The following is a 14,481-nucleotide window of genomic DNA, read 5'->3' on the forward strand; positions in this document are numbered from 1 at the left end:
TCATGAATGTTGACAGTGACATTACTCCCAACAGCCAAAAGGTGAAACCACCCAACATCCATCAACGGACGAATGCATACACAGACTGTGGACCGTCCACATAATGGACCATTCAGGCTCGAAAAGGAAGGGGGTTCTGGGACAGGCTGCAACGTGGAGGAACTTCAAAAACACGTGAAGAGAAAGAAGTCAGACACAAAAGGTCACACAGCGTGTGATGGCTTTATATGAAACATCCCGGAGAGGGAGATGCATAGAGACAGAAAGCAAACCACTGGCTGCCAGAGCCGGGGAGGCGGGCAGGGAGGCGGTGCTGAATGAGCGCGGGGTTTCTTCTAGAAAGGAAACGCTCTGAAACTAGAGAGATACAACATCGTGAATTCCCTAAATGCCACTAAATTGCTCACTTTAAAATGGTTAATTTTGGTAATTCCCTGGTGGTCCAGTGGTTCAGACTCTGCGTTTTCACTGCCGTGGGCCGGGGTTCAATCCCTGGTCGGGGAACTAAGATCCCGCAAGCCACACAGAGAGGCCAAGAAAATAAATTAATTTAATTTAAAAATAAATAAAATGGTTAATTGCATGTTACATGAATTTCAGCTCAATTTTTTAAAAAATGATGATTTTCTTCTCTCATGAGAGCACCGCCCCCGTCAGAAAAGTCTCTGAGAAGAAAAAATGTCAGAATGGGTCTGGGGGTGGGGGAAGCAGGGTGTCATTCAGTATCCAGTCAGCCCAGAGAGAAAGGTCCTGGAGAACCTCCCAGAGCTCCAAGTCCAGGGACACTGCAGCCGCCCTTGGCAGCGGGAAACAGGCCGGCCATCCCAGGCACCCCCGATGGCCAAAGCTCCGTTTGTGACCCAGGAAGGGGCTACATGAAAGCCCCCAAGTCAGACTTCACGTTGGGACTCCTGGAGCCCCTGAGACCAGCTACCAGAGCCTGGGGGGTGGGGACAGGCGTCCCACCATGCCAGTGTGGCCCCCAGGAGGATGGAGATCCTCCCCCAGCTGATCCTGGGCTCAGGGCTTCTCAGCGGCAGCACACGGACATTTGGGGCGGGTCAGGCTTCTGGCGGGGGCTGGCAGCAGGGCTGTCGTGTGTACTATAGGGTGTTTAAGGCACCCTGGTCTGGACCCCAGATGCCAGAAGCACCCCGTCCCCAGCTGTGATGAAAATGTCTCCAGACTGGCCAGACACCCCCTGGGTAACACCTGCCCTTACCTGCACGACGAAGGGGTGCAGCCCGTGGCACTGGCCCCCCGGCGTGTACAGCTGAGCAAACACCACCGCGTGCGTAGCCGTCTTGCCCAGATTGCCAACCCAGAACTTGGCGGCTTCGAAATCCGGGGAATGTATGATGAGCTCCTGCACGAGGGAAAAAAATGAAAGTTACAGCTGGAGACTGGGGAATACATGGAATTTCTTTCTGTCTTTGACACACTCGGTTTTCTCTGTTCAAAACCTCTTGAGGCAGGAGTAAGAAGAGGCTGCAGGTCGTCTCCTGCGTGGCACAGGTCGCCCTGCTTTTAAACAGAGCACGTCCTGGGTCTTACGACTTAAAGAAGCACCTTCCTATGGAAAACGATGACCAGTATGTCGAACAATAAAATATAAGCAAAATACCTTGGAAGCTGCCAACGCCCGACAGCGTTTACCTTCCCAGCAAGCCCCCCCTGAACACGGCCTTTGGGAGGAGGCACGGGTCCCCTCCTCTGCCTCATGCCTGCCTGACCCCTCATCCACCTCTGATTCACGACGTTCTGTCCCTCTGCTCGCCCTGTCTCTCCCACCTAAAGGCTGGGAGAGATGACGGGGGGATGACACCCCACGAGCCCAGGAGCACGAGGCAGACAAGCACAGGAATTAAAGAAGGAGCAGACAGGAGGGGACAGGTCCTCCGAGGACACAGCCGGGGCCTTGGGGAGGCAGGACAGAGCACGAGAGCAAGAGGAAAGCAGGGCTGGGGGCTGCCCCCAGGAGGCGCCCCAATGGAGGGCCCGGGAAACACTCCAAGGAGAGGGCGTCCTGGTCACTGGACGGACCGCGCCTGCGGGCAGCGGAGAGCGTGTCACCTCCCGCATAAATTCCCGAGGCCCCTGGAGGCCGGTTCCAGTTCAGCTTCTCTCGTTCTTGCAGGGCTCACAGGGAGAATTCCCTTCTGTAACCGGCGGTGTGTATGATTTTATAAACTGTACGTGTGCTACTGCATGAGATAATATACAGACACCTTCCCCGCACCCTCCACACTCTCTCCTCACCCCCGCCCCCGCGTCTCCACAGCCCTGGCACATCCAGCTTCTCCACGCCGGTGACCGTCGGCATCTCCCCTCCAGCATAAGAGTCCCACCGGCCTGCTCGCCGCTGTGAGTCCAGGCCCTCACCGCAGCTTCTAGCCCACAGTAGGTGCTCAACAAATACCCGTTGTCTAGACCAACACAACCCGCGGCCCGTGGGAGGCTCGGGGATCCTAATCTTGACCGATCTGCACTTAAGGACAAACGCCAAGAGGAACTGGGTCAAAAACAACTGCTTGTCCGCATTCCACCCAGGCCACCAGGCCACCAGGCACTGACCTCTCTGCGCCAGAGCTGGAAGCCCCCCGTCCCCCCTGCACCGAGAGCCCAGGGGCACGGGAGCCAAGGAAAGAGAAGGCCGAGAGCCAGAAAGACCTGGGTGCAGACAAAGGTATGTCGTGGCTTAAATGACGGGTGAGAACCCAAGAGGCCACGCGGCCTGCTCTCAGCCCCGAGAGCGTGGCTGACCCTCGGCTCTGCTCCCAGGCACCGCCTGGCAGCCTGCGGGGCGCCCACTGTGACCCCCGTCCACTGCTCTACTGTCCCTGCTCTGCCGGGGGCTCCTCGGGTTCATCCTCGAGCCCCCAGCCTGCAGCACGGCAGGCACACAGCCCACACTCAGCCGGCGCTGTCTCGTGAATGATGGCCGCGTGCTGAGCAGACGCACGGGACACGGCTTCACTCTGCTGCACAGGCCTCTGCCGAACCACACGACCAACTGGGCGGGTGGAGGCCAAAGGGTCCCAGATCCCAGCACCGTGAGAAAGCGGCAGAAGGATGCGGGCCTCTGGGAGACATGGGGCAAAGGGGCCACGGGATGCGAGCAGCAGAGGTCACAGATCCCCCGCACGCCCCGTCCTCTCCACCTCCCTCACTGCCGTCCGCCCCACACACCACGACCCCATCTGTTCACAGGCTCGCCTCCTCTAGAGCACGCGCCCTCTGACAGCAAGGACCGCCAGGGTCCCCCGGACGTGTGCCACGAGAATCCACGAATGCAGGAGGAGCGCCAGGACCGGAGGGGCCGGGCCACTGCCCGAAAGAGCCTGGCCACAGGCAGGGGATGCAGACAGACAGCTAGAGAGGGACAAGGGTCACAGGGAATCTTCTTTACTGCTTGTTCTACAAAGCAGGAGCAGACTGAACGGCTTACAAATCAAACACCAAACCCGGTAAACAAAGAACTAAACTTTACCAAATGGTAGCTCGTGCTTTCACCACATTCAAATGCCACCCAAATGCGAACCAGGACAGATTTCCGGGTGGGACTGGGTTTCACATCTCACAGCCTTTCTCTCCTAAGCTCCAGTGTTCTGCGTGAGAGATCTCAGTGTGCACTCACGTAAAAAGACGGGTTTCCTGGTCTTATTACATGACAACACCACGTTTCATGTGCTCGAAGCCCAGAGACAGACGGGCGGGTATCACCTACCTCAGTGGTGGGGTCGTAGTGTGCGGTCGTCCGCATGGCCTTGGTATTACTCCCGTGACTCACTTCAGTCAGAGCAAAACATCCAAAAATCTAATGTGGAAACAGAAAATGATGTAAGGCGAGGGTCCCCTTCGTGGAGGGGCCCTGCCAACACCCTTTCCCTTACGGCCTAAACCACCCATCAAAGCCCCGAATCTCCATTTCCTATCTAACAACCAGTGACCTTACTGAGCCGTCCTGCCGTGCCGGCCGCCGGCCGCAGCTCCCGCCTGTGAGAACAGCAGGTTGGAAGAGCTGACGGCGGCCTCGCTAAGTCAGCACGGCGGCAAGAACGGCTCCCAGGCAGCAGAAGAGAACGGAAGGCTTTACCTCGATAACGAAAACCTAAATTCCTATAGTGCTGGGGATGTGGCACACCCCAGTTTGGTAAACAACAGCCTTAGCTGTTTGGTGAAAAGCCTAAAAACATCGTGAGATAAGAGGAGCATCCCTACCCCCTTCTGCAAGCTGCCCTTTCCACAAACCTCTAAGGGGAACAGGGAACAAGACGTGAACTCACGACTCACCACGACCCTCAACTGACCTCCATATTGAAGATCTTTGGAAGATATTTGAAATGCCTTTCAGAACCAGAGCTGTAGATCGCTGATCCAAAGGTCTGAAAACAGAACACCATGACATGAAAAGGTGGAAGCTAATGAGTGCCGCCGCCCTGGGACTTCACACCCACCCTACCATGGTCCCTCAGCACCACAGCATCCCACAGCGAGGTCATCAGGTTCCCAGAGGTAAAGGCACTGGCGTCCAAGGTCCAGGGTCCCCTGAGACACAGCCTTGAGCTCGTGGAGTGGCGAGACCTGGATCCTTGTCCCAAGCAGTTTACGTGAGTTACACTGAACTGTGAGGGTCCATGAACAGCAAGGAGATGGGGCTTGGATGAGGGATGAGGGTGCAGGAAGGGCAGAGTGAGCCCACCTTTCCTTCACACAGCACGTGGATGAGGCCACCTTCTCAAGTTCAGCTCTACCCATGTATTTGAGACAGAAACACAGGCTTCACCTTTGACCTACTTTCTCTCCCCCCCCCCCTTTCTTTCTCTCTCTCTCTCCCTCCCTTTCTTTCTTTTTTGGTATAAAGCAAAATTCCCAACGCTCCTGTTCCTATGGGGCTGTAACTTCACAGCACTGCACTTTATCCAAGGACTTAACGCGTAAATATTTGCATAAATGGCTGAAAAAACACTGGCCTTCTCACTAAAAGTCACAAGATCTGCCCCCACATTCTCATCTCTGCTTCTGCTTCCTATCTTATTTTCTAGAAATCTCTTTAAATGAATATTTCCCCAACGCACAGCTCTCCCAAAACTTTAGAAGCAGGCAAACGCTGACAACCACGAACCCACAAAGGCACCTGTCTCCCTCTCACAGGCTGAGTGAGTTTTAGGTTCACGTGGACAGAGAGTCGTCGTGGCCCCGGGGTGCAGGGTGAGAGCGGGGATCCCTCTCCTCTCCTCTCCCGGGGCCGACTCACCAGCGTGTGCAGGAAGAACTTGGTGGCCAGGGACCAGTCGTACATGCCCAGGCACTGGATCAGCGCCAGGACCCTCAGCGGGTTCCCCAGCAAGTCCTCCACGCGGAGGAAGTCGTATTCGAAGACCCGCTTGCAGCGCAGGAAGTTCAGCTCCCGGTACTTCTCCAGCGAGAGACTGCCGGGGGGATGGGCGAAGAGGGGGTCGTTCTCCAGCGCCGAGAAGATGTTTTTCTGGAAACGCAGGGGGCGCGGAATGGCTGATTTGGAGGTAAAGTATGGAATGTCGCTATGCTCTGGCTTATGTGGACTTCTCGTGGCCACGTCTCATGGCCTCAGACGTGCAGTGTAACCCAGAAATGCAGGGACAGAGACGAGAGTCCTTCCCAGGGGAGAGCGGAGGGCCCCAGGCCTCTGTGTTCATGCATTCCCGGCTCCCTATGATTCCCCGAGGGCCCGCCCCACCTTTCTGCCGAGGACCCAGCCACCCAGCAGACCCTGCCCGACCGCGAGGGTCCCCCGGCGCCGCCCAGCCCAGCCTCACCTTGAAGCGCAGCATGTCCGGCCCTTCCCAGAACAGCGCCAGTTCCTTCCAGGGGAAGGAGGCGCGGGCGCGGGCCGCATGCAGGGGCCCCCGGGGCAGGTCTGGCAGCACGGGGTCATCGCTCCCTTCCCCAAGGGGCGCCATCGCTCCCGCCACCTGCACAGACACATGAACCAAGTCAGCTCGTGTCCTACTCACACCATCACCAACAACGGCACGTGTGCAGCAGGCTGTGAAGGGCAAAGGAGCTCTGACTGTGAAGGGACAGCCGGCGGGGGCCACAGAGCTGACGGCCATCCTCCCGGAGAGGAGGTGAGCGCTCCGCGTTTCTATTCCTGAACCAAGGTGATGAGGCGTTGGACGGGGGCAAAGGGCAGCCCAGGGCCGGCGCTGTGAAGCACCAGGGTCCAGGGCTCTGTGTGCTACAGCCTGGCCTGAAGACACCTCGCCCCCGCCGGGCCATCTAGACCGGTGGCCCAGGAAGCCTCGCCCTGGAGTCGAGCCAGCGCTGGCCAGTGCACTCTGGCCACACCCTTAGGGTCCCCTTGAGTCCGCCTGGACGGGGGATGCCCGCCCAGAGCCTGGACGGGGGATGCCTGCCCGGAGCCTGGATGGGGGATGTCCGGCTTCTACTAACAGAGCAACCCAGCTCTCTTGACCAAAGGTTCGATCTGGAATTTTCTGAGCAGACTGGCTCCTCTTCCACGGTGCCTGGGCCAATGAAGCCAGGGACGGGAGACGCTTGTGAACACAGACCTAGAGGGCCACCAGGAGAGCAGAGTCCTGGGCGTGAACCCCCAGCTCAACTCTCTAAGGCCCAAGGGAACCTTTAAGTCCTTCTAGTTAAACATTAGAATAGTCTAGGATGTCGGACTCTGAGTATGACGGTCAAGGTTGCTGATACACAATGGGAAAGTGGTCTCTACCGGTGAAGCACCTCTGTCTCCTGTGTGTGTGACAGAGGAAAAGATGGGAAGGGGCACATCTGCCCGCCCACTTGTGTGTCAGGGATGATGCCTCGACAGACTGCAGCTTACATCACCCCCCAAACTGTGAGCCAAGTACTACTGGCCCTCTCGAAAGATGCAGGAACCCCAGCTCAGGGAGGCTTGCTGTCTTTTGGGAACTCCCACTGCTGAGAAGTGGTAGAGAAGGGACCTGAACCCAGAGTCTGAGCCCAAGGCAAGCTCTTCAGGCACCGCTTTAAGATGCTGGGGAAAAACCAGAGACTAAACCTAGAGCAAGCAGAAAGGAAGAAGATAAAAGATTAGAGCCCAAAGGATGGAATAGAAAAGAGAAGATCAACAAAAACAGAACAGACTGACAAAAAACTTTTAGCTTGATTGACCCAGTTAAGAAAGAGGGAAAACACAAATTACTCACTTCAGGAACCAAGGAGGGGCTATGACTACCGACCTTAAAGAAATAAAAAGGATTCTAAGCAAATCCTATGAACCACTGTATGCCAACAAGTCCGGTATACTCCATAAAATGGCCCAATTCCTCAAGAGACACAATCTACCCAAACTGACTCATGAAGAAACAGAAAATGTGAATAGACCTATAACAAGTAAAGAGATTGAATTAGGAATCCATAAACGACACACAAAGCAAAGCCAGAGGCCTTCGGGTGTGAATTCTACCAAACATTTGAAGAAGAATACCAGTAATCTACAAACCCTTCCCCCCATTCCCCCCCCCCCGGCAAAAAAAGAGTAAGGAACATGTCTGTAAAGTGTTCCATTAAGCCAATATTCCCTTGAAACCAAAACCAAAGACATCACAAGAAAACTACAGACCAACACCCCTCATGAATATAGCAGAAGTCCTCAATAAATCTTGCAAACTAAATCCAGCAACATACAAAAAAGATTATACACCATGACCAAGTGAAATTTATACTAGGAATGTAAGGCTGATTCAACATTTGAAAATCAATTCATGTAATACACCCTATCCACAGAATAGAGGACAAAAAACACATGGTCATATCAACAGTTGCAGAAAAAGCATTTGACAAAATTGAACACCTTTTCATGATAAAAACTCAATAAACTAGAAATAGTTTGATAAAAGCTATTTAATCTGATAAAAGGCATCTACGAAAACCCCATAGCTATCATTGTACTTAAATATGAAAGACTGAATGCCTTTCCCCTAAGATCAGGAACGAGACAAGGATGTCCACTAACTCTTCTAGTCAACACTATACTGGACCTGCTAGTCGATGTAATTAGACAAGAGATGAAATTAAAGGCATCCAGATTAGAAACCTATCTCTATCTGCAGATGACATGACTCTGTATACAGAAATTCCAAAAAATGGTTAGAATTAATAATATCAGTTCAGCCAGTTTGCAGGGTACAAGGTCAGTAAGCAAAAGTCAACTGGTTTCGGGACTTTCCTGGTGGTCCAGTGGGTAAGATTCCATGCTCCCAATGCTGAGGGCCTGAGTTTGATCCCTGGTCGGGGAACTAGATCCCGCATGCATGCCGTAACTAAGAAACCCACATGCAGCAACTAAAGAGCCTGTGTGCTGCAACTGAGACCTGGCGCAGCCTAAATAAATAATAAATAAATATTAAAAAAAAAAAGTCAACTGGTTTCTATATACTAGCAACGAACAACTCAAAAATGAAATTAAGAAAACAATTCCATCAACAACAGCATTAAATATGATAAAATACTTGGAAATAAATTCAACAAAAGAAGTGCAAAACTTGTACTCTGAAAACTATAAAACATTTTTGAAAGAAATCTAAGACCTAAATACGACTGCCCTGGTGGCGGAAGTCTTGTACCCCTTGTTAACGGATCAGAAGACTTAATATTGTTAAAATACCAATATTCCCCAACTCATCTACAGATTCAGTGTCATCCCAGTCAAAATTCTAGCTGGCTTGTTTTGCAAGAATTAAAAAGCTGACCCTAAAATTCATATGGAAGTGTAAGGAACTCAGAATAGACAAAAACACCTTGAAAAACAAAGTTGGAAGGTTCACACTTCTTCTTGATTTCAAAATTTGCTACAAAGTGACGATAATGAAGACACTGTGGTACCGGCATAAAGATAGACATATTTATCAATGGAATAGGATTGAGAGTCCAGCAATAAACCTTAACATATAGGGTCAATTGCTTTTTGAGAAGGGTGCCAAGACAATTCAACGGAGAAAAACAGTCTTTTCTCAAATGGGGCAGGGGCAGCTGAGTAACCACATGCAAAGGAATGAAGTTGAACTCTTTCCACACACATACACAAAAATTAACTCAGAATGGATCACAGATCTAAATGTAAAAGCTACAACTATAAACTCAGAAATATATATAAGAGTAAATCTTTATAATTTCAAGATAGGCAAAGCCTTCTTAAAGATGATACCAAAAGCACAGGCAACATAAGAAAAAATATACATATTGGACTTCATCAAAATGAAAATGTTTTGCTGCAAAGGACACCATCAAGAAAGTGGCAAATCAAAACTACAATGAGGTGTCACTTCACACCGGTCAGAACGGCCGTCATCAAAACATCTACAAACAATAAATGCTGGAGAGGGTGTGGAGAAAAGGGACCCCTCCTGAGCTGTGGGTAGGAATGTAAACTGGTACAGCTGAGACAGGCCTGGGACCTGGGACCCTTTGCTGCAGTGCTTGCACATGGACACACCTCTCCTTGAGCAACAAAAGACAAAGAAACTATATGGGACTAAAAATAACTGTGTGCATGGGCAGTTGGGGCAAATTCTGGACAAAATATACAAAACACCAAAAAACTCAAATGCCACTTCTGAAGAGCCGGGAGCAAAAGCAGGCTGGTGGGAGCAAAAGCAGGGTCCTGAGCATGCCCCCTGCACTCAACCCCCCCTAAGGGGGGGGCAAACCTCCTAAACCACCCCTCCGGCTCGACCCCTGTACACACCCCTACCCTCACCCCATATAAGGACGCAGCTCGCACCCCCTCAGGGAGCGAGCCAGCAAGGGTACCTGTTTTTTGCTCCCCTCTGCTGCAGCAGGGGTCCCAATAAAGCCTTGTTTGAATTTCTTGTCTGGCCTCTGATTAATTTCTATTGGTTGGGGAAGGCCAAGAACCCTGGTCACTATCACAGCCACTATGGAAAACAGTACAGAGGTTCCTTAGAAAACTAACAGAGTTGCCGTATGATCCAGGAATCCCACTCCTGGGCATATACCCGGAGAAAACCATAATTCAAAAAGATACATGCACCCCAATGTTCACTGCAGCACTATTTACAATAGCCAGGACATGAAAGCAACCTAAATATCCATCTACAGAAGAACGGATAAAGAAGATGTGGCACATAGATACAATGGAATATTACTCAGCCATAAAAAAGAACAAAATAATGCCATTTGCAGCAACGTGGAAGGACCTAGAGATTGTCCTACTGAGTGAAGTCAGTCAGACACAGAAAGACAAATATCATATGATATTGCTTATATGTGGAATCTAAAAACAAGGTACAAATGAACTTATTTACAAAACAGAAGTAGAGCCACGGATGTAGAAAACAAACTTATGTTACTGGGGGCAAGGGGGAGGGAGGGATAAACTGGAAGACTGGGAGTGACACATACACACTACTATATATAAAAGAGATAACCTATAAGAACCTGCTGTATAGCACAGGGAACTCTACTCAATACTCTGTAATGGCCTCTATGGGAAAAGTATCTTAAAAAAAAAAAAAAGAGTGGCTATATGTACAACTGATTCACTTTGCTGTACACCTGAAGCTAACACAACATTGCAAATCAACTATACTCCAATAAAAATTTTTTTTTAAAAGGGAAATGACAACCCAGAGAATGGGGGAAGAGATCTGAAAATCATATATCGATAAGGGACTTGTACCCAGGCTACACGAAGAATCTTAAAACTTAATAATAAAGCCAAATAACCCAATTTAAACGGCTCAGATAGACATTTCTCCAAAGATATACGAATGGCCAACAAGTTCATGAAAAGACTCTCAACCGCATTAGCCATCAGGGAAACGCAAATCGAAACCAAAATAAGATACCACTTTGCATACCCTAGGATGGCCATGGATCAGAAAGATGGATAATAACAAGTGTTGATGAGGATGCGGAGAAACCGGAACCCTTATACATTGCTGGTGGGAATGTAAAATGGTGCAGTGACTTTGGAAAATTTGGTCATCTTTCAAAAGCTTAAGTATACTGTTACCACATGACCCGGCAATTCCGCTTCTAGGAATATAGCCAAGAGAAATGAAAATAAATATCCAAAGAATATCCATAGCAGCATGTATAATAACCCCAAAGTAGAAACAACCCATATGTTCATCAATAAAATGTAGTCTGTCCGTACAATGAAATGTGATTTGCCACAAAAAGGAAGGCAGTACTGGCATATGCTACAATGTGGACGAACCTTGAAAACATGATGCTGAGTGAAAGACCGCATGATCCCATTTAAGTGAAATGATCAGAGAGGGTAAAAAGAGAGAGACAGAAAGTAGGTTAGCAGCTGCCAGCAGCTGGGGAGGTGGGAAGACAAGGATTGTGACCACTAATGTGTCCAAGGTTTCTTTTGGACTGATGAACACGTCCTGGAATTAAACAGCGGGGTTGGTTGCACAACTCTGTGAATACAGGGTAGGGAAAACCACTGATCTGTACACGTTAGATGGGTGAATTGTACAATGAGTTATCGCTTAATAAACAGGTTAAATTTAAAATAAAATAAAATAAAAAGTAAGGCACGGCTCTTGGCAGAGACCAAGTGCCCCCAAATACAAGCTACAAAGTCCAAGGGAACTTTGTTTCTTTCTGGACTTCCCTGCACGTGGCCCCACCCCTTGGTTGGTCCAGAACACCACACTTCTCCTGCCTCTGCAGCTCCTCTTCTGTCTCCTTGCAGACTGGGCCTCAGCCACTCTCGCCCTGCATCATCTCATCCGTTTACACTGACTTAATTCACCAAGGGCTCCCAGCTCCACACCTCCAGCCCCATGTGCTCACTGGCAGCTTCCTGGCCACCCCTCTCCTCTCGCGTTCCAGAGGTCCTCAAACTCTGAATGTTCGGCATGGAACTCACCCTCAGCCCCCGGCTCTACCTGTCCCCCTGCAGGGCCAGTTCTTTGCTGCCAGTGGCCCAAGGGTTAGTTGATCTATAAACCCAAGTGTCATCCTGGAATTCCCTTCTCCTTTGTGCCCCATAATCCAATTAGTTTCCAAGCCTTCCTCCCCCCCCCCCCCCCATTGCACCTCTTTAATGCCAACCGAACCCTTTCGTTTCTCGTTGCTCCTATTACATCTATCATAATAACCTCCAATTATTGAGCAAACATTGCGTGTGGGTGGGTGTGTTAATCTCACACGTTGCTAACAGAGACTGAATAGTTGATCTCCACGGTGCTGGCAACCCCAGTATAATCAGTACTCTCAGTTTACACGTGAGGAAACCGCAGCTTGTCAGAGTGGAGTAAATTGCCCAAGGTCTTAACGCTGTCATCAGGCACATCCCACCCCAAATGCCAGGATTCTAAGCAGCAAAATGCCGCCTGAGGTCACCAATAGTACTGCATGATGGTTCAGCTGTTACATACGAGGATCTGAAGCCAGACGCCTGGTGTCAGATCCCAACTGTAGAGCTTACGCGTCGGGCGAATTTGGCAAAGTCACGTCACCTCTCGGGGGTGATGACAACACGGTAAGGCTAGTCCTGTATCTAGTCTGCAGGCTGTTGCCATTCACGGGGGCACCTGGAGCAGTTCCCGGCATGGAATGTCCATACCATTATTGTGGCAACAGCCGCTCGCAGACAATTTCAGAGATGGCCCTACCATGCGGATCCGATCATTCTCCCTTTAGGTGACCTCAGGGGACAATGTCGTAACTCCTCAAAACGTCTCGCGCAGTTACCCGCCCGGCCGCCGGCCCTTGCAGCCTCTGCGCCCAGCAATCCCGCGCGGGACACACGTTTGCCCCCGGCCCTTTGCACGTGCCGCCCCCACGCTCCCGGGCTAAGGCGGGCTGGACCTTCGGAACGCGCCAGGCCCTCCGGCTCGCGAGTCCTCGCACCCCCCAGCGAACACAGAAGGCGCTCACCGCTCGTCCCCGGGACACAGACCGAAGTCCCAGACGAAGAAGAGCGCGCGCAGCCGCAGACAGGCCCTGCCTTCCGCACTGCCCCAGTTCTCCTCCCCCGCCCCCTGGCGTCATCTCACCGCGCCGCCCGCCCCGTCGCCCGGGAAACGCAGAACGCGTCCGCGCGCGGAGGCCGCTGAGGCTGCGCGCAAACGGGGCACTTTCCTCCGACGGTCCCTGGCGATCTTGCCAGTGGACCTTCCTGCAGAAGAATCCCGGGGATTCTGTTCCCTCTCTGGTTTTAGGACACTGCTTGACGTGCATTTGACAGGGAACGTGCTTTGGACATCTCTAGGTAGAATTGGGTGGACATAATGACTTTTTGGGCAGTGGCGAGGTGGGGAGAGAAGGGTTCACACGCTACTCAGGGTTGTTTTGCTGGGTAGGTAGAGATGCCATAGAGACCGACATAGGAGGAGCCACCTGGGGGAAGAGAAAGGGAGTTCTGTCTTGCATATGTTTTCTTAGCTACTTCCTGGTAAAGCTGCCAGGAGCTGGTGTGAGCAGTAGGGCACGGTGCAAGCTCTTTCGGTAACTCAGCTGACGATGATCTGGCTGTCCTCTGCTGGGGCTCTGCCGTCAGTCCCCATCCGCCCACTCTTGTCCTTTTGACATCTGTCCCACTCCACCCTGTTAGGCACACCCATTCCCTGCTCATTTTGAGTCATTTGCTCTGTTGGCCATTGTTGGTAACTGCAATTATTTGAACACATTGTTAACACTAAAGTCTCCTCCAAAACTCTGGCCACTTGTCTCTCCTTATCCCCTTCCTCCTTTCTCTCCCACAACCACCACCTCCCTTACCAGTTCAGGATCCAGAGAAGAGTGGTTGGAAAGGAGTCACCAGGTCACTGGGTTGGGATGGGCCGTGATGATTTGGTACCAAGTATGGTCCTGTCACAGCTCTGCCAGGACCACAAGCACCAACCTCCTTCCCCGTAGTAAATCTACATCAAGTAGTAGACAGCTGAGAATGGTATTGGGAAAGCGTTATGCAATTCAATACGGTTTTGCATGAGATGCACACAGAAAGCGCCGAAGCTTTGATCTTCATGGCAAATGTTACAGGCATGAGTCAATGAAAGAATTTATTTTGGGAAATCATAAACCCAACAATTCAATCCAAAGGGTTTAAATACTGAAGGAGGCTTGGCATCAGGGGAGTGTCTGGCTGAGGACCTAGAAAGTAATGGGGAGGATGGGCTCCTACTGAAGTGGCGTGAAGCCCATGTTCAGTCAGCACGATAGGGCTGGCACTCAGGACACTCAGAGCCTAGAGGGCCTTCCCACTGAAGCCTCAGCCGCTGCTTTCCCTGAGCTCCACCGGCGTCCGGCACTTAGATGTTGAGGACCCAGCCTGGAGGGTGTCTGGGAGTCCCACCTGGGTATCTCTAGAGTCACACTGTCCAGTACAGTAGCCACTAGCCTCATGCGCCTGTTTTAATTCAAACGTGCATTAGTTAAATACATTTCACATTAAGTTCCGCAGTTGCGTTAGCTACAGTTCACATGCTCCGTAGCCACATGTGGCTACTGTTTCAGACG

General features: G+C 51.3%; 1 protein-coding gene across 8 annotated transcripts in view; it reads right to left on the reverse strand.

Moving 5' to 3' along the window:
• ACOX3 (acyl-CoA oxidase 3, pristanoyl) overlaps positions 1–13,844 on the reverse strand; it is a 48,992-nt gene extending 35,148 nt beyond the window's left edge. For 4 of the 8 annotated variants that reach the window (XM_027103814.1, XM_027103809.1, XM_027103816.1 and 1 more), the window contains exons 1-6: positions 12,783–12,891; positions 5,799–5,954; positions 5,258–5,488; positions 4,311–4,385; positions 3,728–3,817; positions 1,223–1,366 (exon numbers count right to left, since the gene is read on the reverse strand). In XM_027103814.1, the coding sequence (XP_026959615.1) occupies positions 1,223–1,366; positions 3,728–3,817; positions 4,311–4,385; positions 5,258–5,488; positions 5,799–5,942 (684 nt within the window). In that variant the 5' untranslated portion in view covers positions 5,943–5,954; positions 12,783–12,891. Of the gene's footprint in view, positions 1–1,222; positions 1,367–3,727; positions 3,818–4,310; positions 4,386–5,257; positions 5,489–5,798; positions 5,955–12,711; positions 12,915–13,740 lie in introns of those variants that run through there. The other 4 variants (XM_027103812.1, XM_027103813.1, XM_027103811.1 and 1 more) reach the window with 4 other exon arrangements.
• Positions 13,845–14,481: the final 637 nt, after the last annotated feature.

Source organism: Aethalodelphis obliquidens, unplaced genomic scaffold (assembly GCF_003676395.1).
Source record: "Aethalodelphis obliquidens isolate GAN/ISIS:26980383/991018 unplaced genomic scaffold, ASM367639v1 scaffold6, whole genome shotgun sequence".
NCBI lineage: Eukaryota > Metazoa > Chordata > Mammalia > Artiodactyla > Delphinidae > Aethalodelphis > Aethalodelphis obliquidens.